The 20,302-nt window shown below is 43.8% G+C and overlaps 1 protein-coding gene across 1 annotated transcript in view; it reads left to right on the top strand.

The window, feature by feature from the left end:
• Positions 1-20,302, top strand: part of LOC119420725 (MAP/microtubule affinity-regulating kinase 4) — a 61,600-nt gene that overhangs the window by 32,599 nt on the left and 8,699 nt on the right. The window contains exons 9-15 of the mRNA XM_037688155.1: positions 1,794-1,893; positions 1,998-2,107; positions 4,513-4,696; positions 5,868-6,079; positions 7,233-7,336; positions 15,191-15,478; positions 19,047-19,129. Of these exons, the coding sequence (XP_037544083.1) occupies positions 1,794-1,893; positions 1,998-2,107; positions 4,513-4,696; positions 5,868-6,079; positions 7,233-7,336; positions 15,191-15,478; positions 19,047-19,129 (1,081 nt within the window). The remainder of the gene's footprint in view (positions 1-1,793; positions 1,894-1,997; positions 2,108-4,512; positions 4,697-5,867; positions 6,080-7,232; positions 7,337-15,190; positions 15,479-19,046; positions 19,130-20,302) is intronic.

The following is a 20,302-nucleotide window of genomic DNA, read 5'->3' as shown; positions in this document are numbered from 1 at the left end:
TGTTACTTCCATTGTTACTATGGCAACCTCATTAATTTTAGTATGGTAAAGTTTGTACTTCTCTTCGGAGACATCAAGTCTGTCTCTTCCCAGGAGAGAGGGTGAATTAACACAGATAGTTAATTATCATACAGTATGGAACCAGGGGTGGTCAGGATGTTGACCTGAACTGTAGATTTAGTAGAGAGAGGGATAGAAGAGATGTAATGTCTCTGAGGATGTTCCGTCTCTTTTGAGGAACCTTAGTTGGATGGATGCTACCATTACCATGTACCATATACAATACTTCCCAATGATGTTATAAGTATCATTATATATGCATATGTTTTTTTTGTATTGAACGCTTTTTGAATTTATGCATATGTTGTTTGTTGTTTTCTTTTATCTCTTTCCGCAGGTCTAGAGACAGACTATAGTAATGTTGATTTGTGTTCTCTCTGTACATCACTCTCCTCTACTCTTATCTCCTTCTTTCCCTTTTAACCCTTCTCCCACGTTTCTGCCTTTCTTTTCTTCTTTGTTTTTCATCCCTGTGTCCATTACATCTGAAACAAACCCAAAGCAAATTCTAATAAAGTTTATTTATATATCAAGTGGAGCATTATGGCCAGCCGTAATGCTCCACTTATGAAAGTAAATCTGTTGGACCTCACCTTTACACTCCAACAACAATTCTGAGTGCCACAATGCCGCACAGTAGAGCGGTCATCTCTAACCCGAACCTGAATCCTGGCCCAGACCGACCCGGATTAGGGCTGGTCCGTGCCGTTATAATGTGATTAATGTGATTAATGTGCGAGCCGGGCTGGTCTCGGGCTTTGATGCAATTTCACGAATCACACAGCACAAATAAAATGAGAGGATGAAGAAAGAAAGAACAGTGCAGCCGTTAATTAGACTGTGGAAGAGATCACTGGTGCATTGCTCAATAATTGTGCATGTGGGCTCAGGCTTCTGCGGTTTTGCGAATCATACAGCACAAAGAAAACTAAATAAGAATGCACAATATAAAATTGTGTTAAATGTACTTGTTGAGGGGGAGGCAGGCCCGACCAGCCGGATTAAAGAGGTTTTAAAAAGTCACGTTAAGCTCAGATGGACAACCCGTCACCGGCTGAGTGCGTCTGCTGACTCGCCGGTTAAAATGGATTTGAGACCTGTCCAGGGTGTACCCCACCTTTCGCAGTGACTGCTGGACATGGGCACCAGTGACCCCCGCTACCCAAAAAGGAAGAAGTGGTTAAAGATAACAGATGGATGAATGGATGGATCAATCAGCTGATCACCGGCTGGACGCGTCTCCGCACCTGCTGTCACCTGCAGTGAAGGAAGTAGCAGCATCTACAAAAGCTGAAGCGAGCAACTCATTCAATTAAAATAGCCTTGTTATATATTTTTCCAAATAATTTTGCTCTAAAAATATTTTTGTCCATCTGTATAATAGCCTATCTTTACAGTTGATTTTTTTAGGCTATTTGTTTTGTATGTTAATATCCATTTGGTAGGTTAATAATAAAAATAAATCTTATAGCTTCCTTTCATTATGTTTTTAAAACCATCATGTCAAACTGTTTGCTTACAAAAGCAGTAAAAGCTTAATTTATTTTATTTTATTTTTTTCCTGGATTCGGCCCTCTTATTACCGGTAATCCGTTGGGTCCGGGTAGGGCTCGGAAAACTACTACGGGCTCGATCCAGTCCAGGACAGATTTATTAGGCCCGAATGCAACTCTACTAGACAGGACACAAAGAAACCAAAAAACGTCAGGTGATGTTTGTCTGTGTCCCTGCAGCAAGTCATGAAGGATAAATGGATCAACACAGGGTATGAGGGGGACGAGCTGAAGCCTCATATTGAACCTGTGGAGGACTACAGTGATCCGACTCGTATCGGTGAGCTGGCCTGTTTGTCTTATCACACCTGATGACAGAAGTCAGGATCCCGGATGTTTGGCCTCTTTCATGACCTGTTGTTGTTGGTGCTGTGTCTGACTCAGAGGTGATGGTCGGGATGGGCTTCACTCCAGATGAAATCAAAGATTCTCTGCTCAATCAGAAGTACAACGAGGTCACAGCCACCTACTTACTGCTCGGACGAAAAGGCGACGTGAGTTTCAGAGATCCACTTTTTATTGTTTATATTCATTGGCAGTAGCACTGGATTAACTTCTAAAGTTTCTTTAGGAGTAAGACTTTAACCAAATTCAAGTTTATTACAAGGAAAAATAGCATTAAGCAGCAAAGAAACATTGTCTTTCAAGATGTGTTGGAAGAAGAAAAAGGAACAAGAAAAAACTGACGAGTCAGAAGCAGCCACGGCTAAAAATGAGCAGCTTGTGTTGTGTGCGCCATGAGAAAAGTTTTAGTAGCTCAAACTAGAGAAAAAGTTATTTGTGGTTTTGATAGAAATGTTTGAGAAGAAATGGAAAATAAACAGAATTTGTTGAATTTGCCGTCTTTAAAATGTTTGGAAGCTGTTCTTATTGTTTTGCAGGTCTGAATAAATAAAGAAAAAAGCTTCTGTAAAAATCTAAAATTCCTAATTTATAAAAATTCATTACTCAAACAAGCAAAGGGCTTTTTACATCATTTATAAATGAAACCGAAAACCCCAAGTTTTCTGTAATGGCAGCATCTGGCGTAGCAGCTGTTAATGAACAAAAACTTTTTAAATCTTGAGGTAAAACAAAAACAGATACAGATTATTTATGAATAATTTATTCTTTATGTGATCAGCCAGTTAGCTCAATAAATGTTTCCATATAATTTTTACAAAAGACAGCAACTTAAATCCTGTGATTAGGAAAATAAATATCTTAAGGAGAAAATGTTCAAGAAATGTTTTGTTATACTATTTTTTTAACCGGGATTATCATTTGTGATCCATCTGTTTAGTCTTTGTTTGGGGGTACCTGCAAACAAATAAAACTCTGAGTAATTTTCAAACATCTCAGTAAAAGTTAAAGTTACTGTAGACTTGTAAGGTTTAGTTCTATACCCAGATAGTATGCAACCAAGAACAACGACTTCAAGGCCAAGAGCCATTTCAAGTCAAGGTTATTGTCATTCGCATGTGACTTCAGCACGTGACTGCTGCTGGAATTGAACCGAACCTCCAACTCTCACAATGGAGCCTGACTGCTCTAACCACTCAACCACAGCCGCCCCGTAGTAGTGACCGACAGAATGAGACCGTGGATACAGGCGGTTGAAATGAGTTTCCTCCATAGGGTAGCTGGACTCTCCCTTAGAGATAGGGTGAGAAGTTCAGTTATCCGGGAGAGACTCGGGAGTCGGAACTGCTGCTCCTCCACATCAAAAGGAGCCAATTGAGGTGGTTCGGGCATCTGGTAAGGATGCTTCCTAGGCACCTCCCTAGGGAAGTACTTTTGGCATGTCCCACTGGGAGGAGACCCCAGGGAAGACCCAGGACATGCTGGAGAGACTATGTCTTTCACTTGGTCTGGGAATACCTTGGAATACCCCCAGAAGAGCTGGCAGTGGAAGGAGATATCTGGGCCTGCTTGCTCAAGAAGCTGTCACCGAGATCCAACTTCAGAATAAGTGGAAGATAATGGATGGATGGATGGATGGATGGATGGATGGACGGTCGGACGGGTAGATGGATGGATGGACATAGGGATGGATGAATTTGGGGTTTTCATTATTTGTAAGTCATGATAATCAAAATTACAAGGAATAAAGTCTTGGAATATTTAATTCTATGTGTAATAAACCTATGAAATATGTGAGTTTCACTTTATGAAATGACTGACAAAAATATTGAACTTTTTCACAAAACATTTAGTCCCTCGCTACATCACGATCCGTTTTTCGCGAACTCACTCAATCGCATTTTTTCAAAATAAGATTAGACATGATGCACAATTGGCTGATTGATGGATGAGCCACATGATTGGCATGGAATTTTTATTTAGCATTAAATATTTAAAATAATTTAGCACTCTGTGGATCTCCGTTCTGCAGCAGAGAAGTGGGCGTGGCTGAGAGCGCATAGTGCAGCCGTGACAGAGAGGAGGCGGAGAGCTGAAATCATTATGTGCTCTTTTAGAGCTTTTATATATATATATATATATATATATACACACACACATACACACTAAAATAAACTACTACTTACTACTTGTACTACTATTCCTACTTCACAGTTTTTCAATCATCGCGGGGCTTCAGAGTACGGATCCCCCGCGATAAACGAGGGACTTCTGTATTCTAGTTCTTTAGATGTAGCTCTGTATTTGAGGGGCGATGGAGTAAAATATGTTGCAAAATAAAATTGGAAGGAAAAACATGGATCTTTTCTACAAAGACAAGTTTTAAATGAGAAGACCAAGAGCCTACAGCATTTTTGATTGTTTTTAGGTTCTTCAGTCGCTTCTGTTTTCTGATTTGAATATTTGTTCTTGACAACACGCCATTTTGTTCTTCATCAAATGTATCCATCTCTTTGTGAGGTACAACTTTCTGTTCAATGTCTCTGGGACATTATAGGAAAGCAGTGATGCCCGCACGGCTAGCAGCCTGTCTTTGGCAAGAGTTCGACCAAGCCCCATCACCAATGGGACCACCAAGCACTCGTCAGCCACTGGTTCCTCCTCCTCCACCTCCTCCTCACATAGCAAGACCCAGCGCAGTTCCTCCACGTATCACAGGCAGCGACGACACAGCGACTTCTGTGAGTCTCTTATCTGACTTCACTCTGGGCTTGGCCGTTGAAGAACTAGTAGTATTAAAGTAAATAATTTCCCTCACCTCCTTTTGTGCCAGAGTTTTACACCAAGATAATTTTATGTTGTGAAATGATGGACTTCAAGCTGATTTGGTCAAATCCCCCAAATGATGTATGATCCATTAGTGCTTTGAGTATTTGCTCAGGATGACGCTCAGCTACTAGCACAACAAATTAGCTTAGTCCCTTTTAAAGCTGTATCTGTAAAAGGTGTAGCCATTGTTGTGTTGGCTAAGGTCACTTTGTGCTGCGCTGCCATCTTGAATTGTGCCGACTCCATAGGTTAAGTTTTAAATGCAATGGCTGATGAATGATTATTTTTAAGTGTTTTATTAAAATTTGTCGAGTGGTTTGAGATATTTCACTGCATTGAAACAGTTATCTCAAGCAGTTATTTTAGGCAACAATCTTGCACAATGTGGAGTGCTCAGATTATATGTTGGCAATAATTTTCAGCCACTAATGCCAAATTTGGGCTGAATATTTGTGAAATTAACGGAGTCATAATCAGTTTTGTGAGGTAAGTTAGTGGTGGTGGCCATTATATATTAGAATGACCTCAAAAGTTAAGCAATTATAGATGTACACCTAATGATTACTTTGTACAGATTTATTAAAATATTTTAATTGGTTCATGAGAAATTTTGCTGACAGACCAAAAAAAGGACAGAGTTGGCAGTGATAGTTGATGGCTATGATTTAAAGCTCTCACACAATCTGTTAACTCTCAGAGGATGTCAGATTAGTTTGTGATTGTTAGATTAACTGTGGCGGCCATCTTGAATTGGAATTCACCCTCTGGCCACCATAAAGAACTAAGGTGTTCAATTGCAGATTTGCATCTAATGAATACTTTGAGACTTTCATCAAAATCCATTAAATGAGAAAGGAGATTTTTCCAGAACAGACAGACAAATACATTTTAATCCACTTGTTTCCTTTTGGCAGCAGGTGATATTAAAATAAATGGCAGTTTCAATGATAGAAAAATAGAAATTTTAGCCAAGTTTTACAAATACTCAATGTATTTGAACTAGTGTGAGGACTCCCGCTGAATCCACAGAATATTCCTTATATGAGTCTCTGTGTCTGTGCTATGCTGTCCTCCACAACAAAGGCGGACCTTCCATGCCCGTCATGCACCCGAAGAGGAGCCCGACCAGCACAGGTGACCGGGAGCTGCGGGAGGGCAGGATGCCGTCACGTAAAGCCAGCTGCAGTGTGATGGGGAGCCACAGCCTGCCTCCCTCCAGCCCAATGGTCAGCAGTGCCAACAACCCCAACAAGTCGGAGATCCCTGACCGCCGCAAGGACATGATCGCCACCACGGTCAGTGAGCAACGAGTCCGACTAAGTGGATCTCACGACAAGCAACAAGCTTTGGGTTTCAGAACTTCTGATTAGTCAGGACACTGGTTTTGGATGATTCCACACAGTAAACATATACCTATAAATAGTTTTTAAAAAGTACCGTAACTTCTGGACTAATGAGCTCACCTTTACTTCGCCCACTGAATTTTAAAAAAATTATAATAATTTGTGCATATATAGGCCGCACTTGTCTATAAGCTGCGGGTGTCCACATTGTAACATGAAATATTTACACTGAAATATTTTTTAAACTTTTGATTAAATGTGTATCGGTAACATACAAAAATACATACAGTTTATTTTTTACATTGCCTGTAACACAGCTGGTTAAAAAATAAATACAGTAGCCTACCAGGAAGTCGTTGATTGCTATCCTCGTCTTCCTCCTGCGCCCATGAGCTTGGGCTGTCCTCTTCATCACACAGCAGCCTTTGGAAACCAGTAGATGGAGGATTTTTCTTACCCTGCTCCGCTGTCAGGGGGGTAAAAACTCTTGACTTGAGCAAAAGTTGCTCTGTGCATGTGGACAGTTTTGGTAAACGATTTCTCGCCGCCAGTCATCCAAGTCTCCCACCGAGCTCAGAGTGCCACATTAATGCACGATTCACACTGATGCCGAGTGACTGCAAATACCTCGTTGTGCCCCAGGGAGGGGGCAAACTGGAATTTCATTGGTCTGGGTTTTTTTTACCTTTATTTATACAAGTAGCCTCATTGAGCCACAAGGACCCACCCCCCAAGAGACAGGTGTATTGAGCAGCTATGTGAGCACCCAGGTGTGACGAGGCCAAATGTTTTGATGGAAGGAAGCTCATCATAGCCCTTCAAAAAAAAAATCCATAAATTACCTGCAGCATTGTATAAGCCGCGGTGTTCAAAGAGTGTTAAAATAGTAGCGGCGTATAGTCCAGAAATTACGGTAAATGTGTTCATTTTTAGACAAACAGCAGCTGTTTGTTTTTTTTTTGGCCTTTTCATTTGAATGAGAGTTTTCTCATTATTAGTTTACTCAAACTTTGTTCTGTTCTACTTTATTTTACACAGTGGATGCTCTCTGCAGCCATCCATGTTTAGAAGTCTTCACAGTGTGCCAAACTTCTTTTTTGTGCAGAATAACATCCCTGGGAGCACCATGACACGTCGGAACACGTATGTGTGCACAGATCGCTCAGGCGTTGACAGGCACTCTCTGCTGCAGAATGGCAAAGAAAATAGGTACAATTTTGTGTTGAGTGTAAATTAGAAGTCTTTCAGTGATGATAGCGCTGCATCTGCCGAACTATGAACTTAAGGGGTTACAAAAATATTTGGCTCCAAAACAAATGGATTGTTTCACTCCAATTCAACTGATATTTGAATGAATCAAGTCAGTTGTTTGTTTGTTGGATTGTAAAACTTGTTAATTGTTTCTGAACACTTCAGTTTCTGAAGGCTCGCCATCTTTCTCACCGTTACGTACCCATCCTCAGAGTGAGCTTGCTCATAAAGCAGGAAGCTGCTGGAAGGACAGTGATGTGGAGAAACTCAGCCAGTAAACCAAAATATTCACACTGAATTAGGAGTAGCTCTTTTTTTTTTTACAACTACCTGTTTACCTGGATGTACAATGTGTTCTCAGAACTAATGCAAAACAACTAAAACCATAAATATTAAAAATGTTTAAATAACAAAACTTACATTTTGTTAGGTCTTAGCATGGACTAAACTCCAGTTTTAGAAAACTAAGGTTATGTTCACACTGCAGACAAATGTGGCCTAAAACTTTTTTCTATCTTTTTTATATTCATTCAGTTTATTTATAAAGCGCCAAGTCACAACAAAGTTGTCTCTGGGACTTTACAGGAACATTCGCATACATAAAAAAGCCGATTAGTAAAGTTCTCTATCTAAGGAATCCAGCAGACAAGTTGAATCTTGGCTTTGTTGCAGTCTCCCCTCCTGAGCAAGCACAGTGGAGACAGTGGAAAGAAAAACTCCCTTTTAACAGGAGGAAACCTCCAGCAGAACCAGCTCAGGACAAGCGGTCATCTGCTTTGACCGGCTGGTTTGTGCTACTAAATTGGACACATACTGTATATTATGACTTTTTCATCAGTGAGGTAGGGCGATGTGAATTGATCCAAGTATCAGTGATTTTCTTATTAACATTGTGCAGTTTAAATCTTAGTTCATTAAGACCTGCAGTGTCAAAGTTAGATTATATTGTTATAGCAATATGGGACATTTGTAGGCAGCTATAATAATAATTGCATTTCTTTCTTTTTTTTTTTACAAATAAAAGCAGTTTGATTATATGATATATTTTTGGGGGGTTTGGAATTTGGGGTTCAAGTTATGATACTAGGCAGCACGGTGGCGCAACTGGTAGAGCTGCTGGGGGGGGGGGGGGGGGGGAGTACTTGAAACATGTTCAGTCTGTTGAAAAATATCATCCAAGCATACATACTGTAAAATAGTTGTACAGTAGTCCCTCGTTTGTTGCTGGGGATCCGTACCCTGAAGCCCCGTGGTAAGTTAAAAACTGCAAAGTATATACACATGCAAGTCCAAGAGCGTGGTCCGAGAGATGTATCGGAGGTCAAACAGTAGATCAGAGTTCCAAATAAATAAATCCAAAAACGTAATCTGAGAGGCGTAGTAGTATAAACAGAAGCAGAGTTCGTTACCGTGGGCAGAGAGAGTAATTCAAATCAGGTCAAGGAGCGGGCAAAGCGATAATCCAGAAATCAGGCGTGAGGTTGTAATCCAAAACAAGACTTGAGGTACAGGCATGAACTAGGTGTGAATATGATCAGGGCTGATTGCTGTGAAGGAGCAAGGGAGGCATGAGTGGTTAGAGCAGCCATCCTCCACTGGGAGAGTTGGGGGTTCAAATCCACCAGCAGTCACATGGAGTGACCCTGGGCAAGACACTGAACCCCTCCTTGTCTCGGATGTGTGTCCCATCAGTGTATGAATGTGATAAAGCTCTGATTATTCTTTGTACAGAAATAGTAGCGTGCTGTATGAATGGATAAATGAGGCCATAGATTGTGTTGTAAAGAGCTTTGAGTATCTTGATGAAAAGCGCTATACAAGTACAGCCCATTTACATTCTTTAAATAATATCCCAGTTTCAGTTGGTGATCAAACCTTTATTTTCCCCACAAAAGGCACTTACAGTGATGATTAGTTATTGTTAGTTCTATTTCATCCCTACTGACCGCCAGAGGCGGTGCTTAAAGCACTGAATGATTATTCTTGCGCATGCGCAGGTTGAGAATTTTATGCCAACATAGTCACGTGTGACGCCCGGGACACCGGTGAGTCTATATAAGCACGTGACAACGGTAGCCCAGTCTCTTTCATCCTCTCGCATGCAGGTGGTAAGAGGTTTACTTTTTCTGCTTGACGCTGGTAGCCTCGAGACTACGGTTGGAGCTGCAGGACTGCCTCTCCCTCCAGAGGCTGCGCAAGCTGGTATCCTCTAAACGATTGTACTTCAACTGGTAAGTTGTTTTGTTTCTGTTGACCCAGCGGTAGCGCGTTCGCTAGCTGCATCGGGTTTCCTTATTGGCTGGAAGTACAGCGTTTAGCCGTTTTTTCCTTAGTTTACAGAAAGCATTGCAGCCGCGTTCCTGCTTGCTTTGTTTTCAATTGCGGGTGTAGCGGCCGTGTTTGGCTTTGCCCACCTTTACCTGTTCAAGCTCCTGCTCCTATTGTACAGCTGCGTCTACTTCTGTTTGTTACATTGCAGCTGGTTTTGTGCTTGCTTTTCATTTACATAGTTACAGCTGTGTTCAGCTTGACTTTATTTGTTACATTGCAGCCGTTTTTCGTACTCACTTTTTCATTTACATAGTTACAGCTGTGTTCGGCTTGACTTGATTTTGTTACACTGCAGCCATTTTATGTGCTTGCATTTTTTCTTGAGCTGTGCAGCCGTGTTTGGCTTGCCTCCTTTTCTTTAATTGCAACCGTGTTCGTGTTGCATTTTTTACCTGCGACTGCCTACAGCAGTCGTAGCACTTCTGGCTGCTTTTATAAGCTAGCAGTTGGGGAACCCCTGGTGGCATTTTCTGCTCGACCGGGTTCCCTGGTCCATTCGCTCATCGACTCCAGCGTCGAGAGTGGTGTTTCCTGCTCGACCTGACACTTCTAGTCTTGTGAGCCGAAAGATGCTGGATGTGCAGTGCTGCAGAGCCTGTTTGGCCCCTCTCCAGTTAGAGGATGGATATGATCTGTGCCCCTCTTGTTTGGGGCCAGATCATCTGAGGGAGGCTGTGACGGAAGTGGCCTTCTTCAACTGTTACGTTCTGCCCTTGTCCTTGCGGGCAGCTTGTTTAGCTGATTCTGAGACTGCGAGCCAGCCTGTAAAGCGTGTGGCCCTAGAGGCCTTGGGGCCTCCACAAAAGAGGACCAAAAAAAGCTCCAGGGGCTCAGAGGGACTATCTGGGCAGGTGGTCCATCTCACCTCTGAGCTGGAACAGATGAAGGCGCTGCTCGAGTCCCTGAGGGAAGGGGACAACGCAGGTCTGACTGGGGTCAGAACATGGGCTCAGGGGCCTCTGCTTTTGAAGAGGATGCTATCTCCCTGGCAGCATCCGGAACTGATTTTCAAGAGTAGTTTGAGTCTGGCTCGTGTGTGTTGACTGCCAGTTCGCACATCTCCTCCTGCTCTCAGCCAGAGGACGGTTCCATAGTGGGTGCTTTGAGAACTGCTCTTGCTCGGTTGCACCTGGATGTCCCACAGAGCCAACCCGCTGCTTCCAGTGCTTTCTTTAAACATCCTTCTGCTAGGTCATCCTTGACGGCTCCCCCTTCGGCTGAATACATAAAGGAGGTACATGCCTGCTGGATGGATACTAAGGCTTTCTCACAACCGATCGCAGATGGCAGGGCCCTGGTAGCCATGCAGGATGCGCCCCAGTTTGGCTTGGGCCATATGCCTTCTGTTGAACCTGCCATCCCTCATTGTGGCTCCGGATGAGGCTTTGAGGACTAATGCCAGGTGCCCTCATCCTAAGTGCCGGGTCACAGATTACCTGCTCTGTAGAGCTTATGAATCGGGGTCTCGATTGGGTTGACTGAGTAACTTGCTGTCGAATTTGTTACTGGGCCTCTTGACCTCCTTGGAAGGCTTTGTGGTTGATGCACCTACTCAAGGCCTGATGGATGCTTCCCTTCATGCCTTTGGTCTTTTTTCAAGGGAGATTGGTCGTGTGTTATCTATCCTCGTCCAGGTACATCGCCAGGTTTGGCTGGCACAGTCTCCCCTGACTGAGCCCTGTAGAAGGACCCTGATGAGTCTTCCTGTGGTTCCTGGAGAGCTGTTTGGTTTGTTGCACTTGCAGCCTTGGAACGTTCAGCCCAGGCCACCCATACCAGACAGCAATTGTCTGGCCTTCATTGCCGACGCTCTCGGTGTTCTGCTGGAGGTGCCTCTGCGTCCTCCTCACACATTTATCCAGCCCCACCTACACCCTCCATGGGGCAGCCGCGGCCTGCTGCAGGGCCTGCTGCAGGGCCTGCTCATAGCCAATGGGCTCCGCCCAGAGATCTGCCTCCCATCCCTTTTCAATGCGGGCAGCCCTCCCGGCATCCCTCCTGCCCTCCTAAAGGCAGGGGAGCTCAGAAATGACATTTGGAAGCAGGCAGTGGGACACTTTACCCCATTTCAGCTCAACCGCTGGGCCCCTCTCGCGCCCGATTTGTGTCAACACTATCTCGGGGCTATGTGCTACAGTTTCGCCGCTGCCCTCCCGTTCCTGGTCAGGTCAGAATGATGGTCATTAGCGACCAGGTGAAAGCTCAGGCACTGAACCACGAAATAGACGCCTTGCTGGCCAAGGCTACTATAGTGCCTGTTGACCCCCTGTGGGATCCAGGGGGCTTTTACTCAAAGTTATTTTTTTGTCCCCAAAAAGACTGGTGAACTATGGCCAATTTTGGACCTGAGAGGCCTGAATGTGTTTTTAAAAACTATTCCTTTCCACATGTTGAGCATCAGAGATGCACTCCAGGCAGTCTGTCCAGGCAAATGGTTCACCTTGGTCGACTTGAAGGATGCATACTTTCATGTACCGATTGCGCAGCACCATTGGCAGTTTCTCTGCTTTGCATTTCAGGGCAAGTATTTTCAATTCAGAGTTATTCCATTCTGTCTTTCTCTGTCCCCCCGTGTGTTCACCTGGTGTGTGGCAGCAGCCCTGTACCCTTTGCAGGTCAAGGGGTTGAAGATCCTGCCCTACTTGAACGATTCTGTGCGCCAACACAAGCTCAGGCAGCTGCAGACACACAGATGGTGCTCGATCACATAGACCTATTGGGTCTTCCTGTGAACTGGCAGAAGAGCAACCTAATTCTCTCAGGAGGTCACGTTCCTGGGAACTACGATGAATTCCCTCACCATGGTGGCTTGCTCGTCACTACAACATGTCAGCGAGATTTTGCAGATGCTGCCCGCCTTCCTACCCAGCTGGACACCCCCCCTTCATTGCGTACCTTCACCTGTTAGGCAAGCTGACTGCTGCCTCCAAAGTGGTACCTCTGGGGCTGTTGTCTCTGCGTCCTCTACAGGTGCAGCTCAACAGCCTGCGGCTGGATCTGACTCGTGCAGTGCACCGCCGCAGGAGGTAGCTGGTGTCCCCTCAATGCCTTGCGTCACTGGCTCAGTGACGAGAGGGTCCCACTGGGCTCTCTGCCGTCTCAGAGGGAAGTTGTTTGTACCGATGCATCCACCACAGGTTGGGGGAGGGGGGGGGGTATCGTGGCAGTGACAGATTGCCCAAGGAACGTGGTCTCCACAGCAAAAGGCGAGGTACATCAATGCCTTGGAGCTGGATGCTGTGCGGCTGGCCCTAAAACGCTTCCTCCCAGACCTGTACGGGAAGCATGTCCTGGTGCAGTCAGACAATACTTCTGTGTTTTTATGTCAACCATCAAGGGGGAACACAGAGGCTGACATTGCTGCTGCTGACCCAGAAACTTACTGTGGGCAGTCCCCCTCTTTGCCAGCCTGAGGACAGCCCACATTCTAGGAGTGCGGAATAGGCCGGCCGATTTTCTGTCTCGGGTATGCCCACCACCTGGGGAGTGGAGGCTTCATCCGGAGGTGGTGAGGGTAATTTGGGAGAGGTATGGCAAGGCAGCTGTGGACCTGTTTGCATCTCAAGAGACAACACACTGCCCGCTTTGGTTTTCTCTGGCAAGCAGTGCCAGTGCCCTGGGTCAGGACGCACTGGCACACGACTGGCCCAGGGTGCTGCTGTATGCTTTTCCGCCGCTTCCCCTGATAGGCCCAACACTCCTGAGATTTCTTCAAGAGGGGCATCAAGTCCTCCTAGTGGCTCCCCTCGGGCCCAGGAGAACTTGGTTTCCACTGCTGCACAGGCTCTGTTGCAGCTCTTCAATGCCTCTACCCCACAGGAAGGACCTCCTGCCACAGTTGGGGGGTCAGCTTATGCACCCCAATCCCAATCGCCGCCGGCTCTAGGCTTGGCCGCTGTAGGGCCCGCCATTACCTTCTCAGAGTATGACGGGGAGGTCGCATATACAATGAATAACGCCAGGGCCCCTTCCACATGACTGGTGTACACACATAAGTGGAAGGTCTTCAGCAAATTGTGTCGTGCCAGACACGAGGACCCTGTACACTGTCCTCTTTCTGTTATTCTTACTTTCCTTCAGGCGATATTTTCTCAGGGCCGTTCTCCATCCACCCTGAAAGTTTATGTTACTGCCATCTCGTGCTGGCAGTATGATGGTGGGTCGGGAGACAGTAGGTCGTAACAAGGATGTGTCCTTGTTTCTGAGAGGCGCCAGACGTCGGCACCCCCCCCCCCCCCCACATGCCTCGTCGTACCTGTGTGGGACCTCTCGCTGGTCCTCACTACCCTGTGGTCTGCTCCGTTTGAGCCCTTGACGGATGTGAGCCTTGAGTGCTTGTCTAAGAAGACCGCGTTTCTCTTGGCCATGGCTTCGGCCAAAGGAGTAAGTGAACTACATGCGCTGTCTGTTCACAAGCACTGTTGCCGTTGGAACCCAGCTGGTTCGGGTGTTACATTCTGGCCTAACGTAGCGTTCCTCCCTAAGGTGGCCTCATCTGCGATCCACTCTCTGCCTCTCCAGCTTGCTCGCTTCGATGCAGATGGTGCTGACGATCCTTGCTGCCCTGTTCGGGCACTGGAAGCGTACATCCGACGGACAGCTTCTCTGCGGAAGTCTGATAATATGTTCATTTGCTATGCAGGGCCTCGCAAAGGGCAGGCCCTTTCAAAGCAGCGCCTTGCGCGCTGAATTATGGACGTAGTCGAACAGGCCTACACTCTACAGGGCCACCAACCACCTGTAGGGGTACAATGCCATTCCACCAGGAGCGTTAGCATGTCTTGGGCCGCTATGAATGGGGTCACTCTGTAGGCGATATGTGCAGCAGTCTCCTGGTCATCCCCAAATACCTTTGCCAGGTTCTACAGGGTAAACCTGGCTGCCTTTCACCCGTTGGAAGGGATCCTATCACAGCAACCATCTTCGTCTCAGTAAGGTGGACACTTAAATTTTGTTTCTTCTTGTGGGTGTTTTTCCTCAGGACTCTGTTGGCAATCGTCATCCAGTGCTTTAAGCACTGCCTCTGGCGGTCAGTAGGGATGAAATAGAATGAAAGTTATGGCTGTAACTACGGTTCTATGAATCCCGGATGACCGCCAGAGTGCTCGGTCTCTCGGAATCATCGCATTTTGCGAGAAGATTAAGGGACTGGGTTACAGTTGTCACGTGCTTATATAGACTCACCGGTGTCCGGGGCGTCACACGTGACTATGTTGGCATAAAATTCTGGACCTACGCATGCTCAAGAATGATCATTCAGTGTTTTAAACACCGCCTCTGGCAGTCATCCGGGATTCATAGAACCTTAGTTACAGCCGTAACTTTTGTTTCTCAGCCCCGGGTTGCACGGCAATGTGTTTTATTTGTTTTTACAAACCAAATACTTTGTGCTGATTGGGGGTACTTGGCTGAAAAATATTTCACAGTTTTTGAAAAAAATATGATGTGTAAGTGAAGTAAAGATGAAATTGTTCTCTGCAGCTCTCTGGGCCATCGCATGCCTGCAGCTTCTCCCTCCACACTCAGCATCTCTGGAGCTGGAGCAGCCTCCTCCTCATCCTCCTCTTCAGACCGATGCCGCCTGACACGAGGCTCAACAGTCCGCAGCACGTTTCATGGGGGACAGCTAAGGGATCGTGGCCCTCTGGTTTACTCTGCACCACCCACATCACCCACCCTGTCCCACCATGAAGCCAGCCCGCTGCCCCATGCCCGCACCAGGGCGACTTCCAACCTCTTCACCAAGCTAACCTCAAAACTCACTCGCAGGTAAACTTCAGAGCAGCTGTACAGAGTGTGAAGGCTTGTTGTTTGTGGCGTTTGTACTTCCTGTTGTAGTAAGCCATGAAACATCACCAGCCAGTGTCTGTGATCTTTCTGTGAATGACACAGGTTATTTATTTATTGCTTAAATTTGAACTTGAGTCTGAGCTGAAGGTTCCAGCATGATCACGGCACTGGTGACACCTGAAACTGTTGGCTCAGTTTGTGTCTAGCTTTACTCGTCTCACCGATTTTTTTTTTCCTCAGAATCCAATTGAAAATTGATGACTTCCTCACACTTGAGGTATTTTTCTATTGGAGCCACTTCTTGTTTGTAATTCGACTTCACAATGGGTGGGGGTGAGGGAATAGCTACTGGTACATGTAATGTGAGTGTATGACATTTACATCGGTGCCACTTGCTGCATTTTGCTCTAGTTTTTTGTCCCTCGTCTCAAAGCGAAGAGGGGAATTGGAAATGTCCTCTGTTCATCCATCCTTGTTGTGAGCATGACAACTGAGAAAAATAAGTGATGTACCGACTAGGGCTGCAACTAACGATTATTTTTATAATCAATTAATCTGTCGGTTATTTTTTTTTTTTACGATTAATCGATGAATCAGCAAAAATAAACGTTTTAATTTCCACCTCTTTATTCCAAAATTGAAGATGTGACTGACAGCAATTCGCACAAAAAAACAGGTTGCTATTTGACTATTCTGTTTGTAAAATATTGAATAATAAAAAAATTAAAAAAGTTTGTCAAATAGCTTAAATAAAAAACAATGTACACAAAAATATATACAAATGTATACTTTATACCTGCACAATATGTAGCTACTTTGTAAAATGTGTCCTTGAGGGAAGAGTGCAACCTGGATTAAAAGTGTGGATTATTGTAACCTGGATTAAAAGTGTGGATTATTGTAGTGAAGCCTTCGTCTTCAACCATGGACAGAGGCCTCATGTCAGTGACGATCATTTAAGGATGTTTCAGTGAAGACAGCTGCTGCTGTGGTGTCCATGATGTCTGTCCATCATGAAGGATGTTGTTGTTGTTTTCTGGAATGAGACAGTAAATATGTTTTATAGCATAATTTACAGCAACTCAAGAAATGCCTTGTTTCACTTAGTGTTAAGTGAAGGCAAGTAAGTAAGGCAAAGATTAATCAAACACAGGGCACACACATAAAATACTTAATTACACACATTTGAGTAGATGTAATAAATTACTTTAATTCCTGTTTAAATGCAAATCGTCCTGCCATACAATGCAGTGTCTTCAGACTTTGTCGGCAAAGTCAGAGTCGGTCATTTGTTTTTTTTTATGTTATGAGTGCTTAGTGTATATTTAGTTGATGTTTTTCTTAGTTCATATCTTAGATGTTATTACTGTTTTTCTTATACATTTTATTGTTGGATGTAACTGGGACCCTGTGTACATAATTTCGCTCCACCACATGTACCACATGAGGTGCGAATGACAATAAAGAAACTCTGACTCTGACTGACTCTGACTCTGACAAATTAAAAGTTGAAGCTTAATCATTAAATTATTATCTTTGTGTTAGATTTATTTATAAATCACATTTAAACACTGCTTGTACCAATTAAATTAAATAAAAAGTGACACACACGATCTCTATTGCCGTCATTAATCAACAAAACAAACAAACAAACAAACAGCTTCAGCTCCAGAGAGACTGACGTTACGTTTTCTCTCTTGAAACAGAACAAATGTAGAATATTGTAGAGACTCACCTGCAACACATGAGCTGGGAGTGAGACGAGCTGTATCAGCTGTTCAGCTCCTTCCTCCTCCTCGTGAATCCCACATGTTTACGTTTCATCTCCGTGGTTCTCCCGTGTTGTTTAGTCACTTTTCAAAGCTGCATGTTGCAGTTTTTATCTTTGTGAAGCATAAAGTGCTCCCACACTTAGAGAAAACTGTTTGACACAAGTCTTCAGAGTCGGTCATTTGTAAAATTTACTTAATTTCCTTTGAAAACAGCCTCTGCTCTGCCTCGCTCCATTCAACTCACTCTGCAGTTTTTTTTTCAAACTTTATTCAGTCAGCCAGCATTGACAATGCTCTGCAGGTGAACAAAACGGCTCTGCAGCGCCGTGAGAGACGTTTAATCCCATGACACAACGAATCAATGATGACATTTGTTGCCAACACTTTTAATAATCGATTTTTATCAATTTTATCGATTCGTTGTTGCAGCCCTAGTACCAACTTCCATTTGGCTGCATGGGTCACTATGGAAAACTAGGTTGTCATGTCACTGTATATAAATGTAAACCAACTGCCTTAGTCATTTGAGGAAACCATGCTATCTAGTTTTTATACTGCTCAAAGTATAGTTTCTTTAACTTGTTGGAGTGTTGGCTCAACTTTGCACCTGGTCGTGGATTATATTGCTTTCTAGGCTCACCAGCATATGTAACTTTGCGTCATCTCGGACAAGCAAAAAGATCAACCTGTTTTTATACACAGTGCAACTCCTACACACTTCAATATCTTTCACCCAAAACATTAAGGTTTACTTACATTCCCTGTTCATTCCAGTCCAGAAAAAGACTTGGTACGACACTGGCGTACTGTAACAGTAATTAATCCACTATTACATTTAACAACAAGTATCGGAGACATTATCTACATTATCTAAAGTATCTACAGGTTTTAGATCAACATATGCTCCCATCTATAAATCCAGCTGAGTTTTATCTCCAGCCGCTGCTCTCACAGATTGCTGTAAAAAGAAGAGGGGAGGCTGGGTTTAAGGAATGCCGATGATGGTCATCTTAATGAAGAAACTACGAACGTCCAGAGAACGCTCAACGTTTCTTCATAGAAATGTTTTTATAAGGTCTGTCAGCCCTTCGTAAGGAAGTCAACCCTCCAGCCGATCGAGGCAGAAGGCTTCTCATCCTGAACATAGTTCCGGTTCTGGAAGGTTTTCCTTCCAGTGTCACTTCTGTGATTGGGTAATTGCACCGAAGTGTAGAGTTGTTGCATTGTTTTGTTTTTTAAGACAACTTTACAAGTTAGCATTTTATAATGTACTCAATGTGAATGTATTGTTTTATTGGACTGGATTTGAAGCTGGATCCGTTTTAAACAACGGTTTGGACATTATTTTGGTGTAGTGCTCCGAGATAACTTATGTCGTAAACTGTCTCACTGTAAATAAGTGGAATTTAAACAAAACATCTAAAATCAACTGCATGATATAAAATATATAGATTATTTGAAGAAAATTCTGTCTTTCAGCTTGAGCCCAGTCCATGTTTGTCAAACGTTTTTTTCCAGCCAGGCCTATTGCCAAGCCCGTTTTTCTGTGACCGTGGATTATCTACAGCTCTCCTCTCCTGCCCGGTCATCATAATTACATGTCTAATCTTATCAAACGTCAGCTTTACCCTTGCTGATCAGCTCTCCTGCTGCAGTCTTTTTTCACAACTGGCTCCTGAAATGTATTCTCTTTACGCACCTCCTTCCCCAGCTCCCTGCTCCTAACCCTCTTTTTCTTCATCTTTATCTTCTGCTTCCCTTCGTTATGGAATCAGGGTCAACCTTGACCCGTCCAAGCGCCAGGGCTCAAACAAATCAGTCTCAGGCTGTTCTCTTCCACAAGGATCAAAAACAGTTAGTAAGTTTCCATATGTCTTGCTTTTCTCTGGTCTGCCTGTGCTGCCCCATTAGGACGTTTGTCTAAATGCTGGACGTGCATGGTCTGTGCATGATCTTCAGTCTGTCCGGGTCCTGCACGCTTGATTTCATGCATGACAGCAATCATGGTGATTTTATTCATTCATTCATTTATTTGCTTAACAGTGCACTGTGGAAAGTATTATATTCATGTTTATAAGCAATAAAACATTTTTTCATGAGTTTGTGCAGGACTGGACTTGGGACAAAACTTGTCTCAAGCAGCCCACGGTGATCATGATCATTGCAGATGATCTTGATAAATATATGTGGGTCCTTTAGTTCTCCCAAAGGGACAGTTAAGTCAAGCCATAGAGTCGTGGACAAAGCAAAGTAACCAGTACACGTCCTCACTTTTGACTGATATCTTGGACTGATGATCAAATAGGACATTTACAAATCAAATCAATAAACGGTAAAGATTTCCTCAGATCAACCTTCAAAAACATGAGAAACAGAAAGAGAATTGTACGACAAGGTACGGTTAATCTTGGACAAGGTATAATATGCTTGTGTATTGCAAATTTACAATTATTAGTGGGAAACATCTGAATACAGAAGTAAATGTATTATGAAATAAAAAGTAATGCTTGTAAGCTGCAAACTAGTGAAAATATAAGTTGTGGATAACAATCACATAATGGTGTTTTTAAACAAGAACAAAGCAGAGAAGTAACTGCATTTTTGATCTGAGCTGCATTTGAACACTCAGAAGAAATGGACTACACAGGAGAACACCCTGAGAGAGCAGGAGATGGGACCAACATCTCATTCTTGCTCGTCTAAAAGATACACTTTATTTAGAAGAGTTTATAAAAATGTTTGATAGGTAAATAAATAGATGTATGCATTACTGGTGCCAGAGGGGAATTCAACATGGCTCATAATGGCTTCATTTCATCATACTACCTAGAAGGATTACCTGTGAGCAATACTGAGGCTATCTAACAAAGTTAAGTCAGGTCCTCTGGACAGATTAAAAAAAAAACTTGTTGGAACGTTTCATCTTTAATCCATAAGACTTCTTCAGTCCGAGGAGCTGCATTAAACTCAGTCTTATAAATACCATACCAATTTATTTCTAAAGCACTTAAAATACAACATAGCAGCCATC

This window comes from Nematolebias whitei, chromosome 14 (genome assembly GCF_014905685.2).
Source record: "Nematolebias whitei isolate Nwh7 chromosome 14, NemWhi1, whole genome shotgun sequence".
Classification (NCBI taxonomy): domain Eukaryota; kingdom Metazoa; phylum Chordata; class Actinopteri; order Cyprinodontiformes; family Rivulidae; genus Nematolebias; species Nematolebias whitei.
This window is presented reverse-complemented; position numbering and strand designations above follow the sequence as displayed.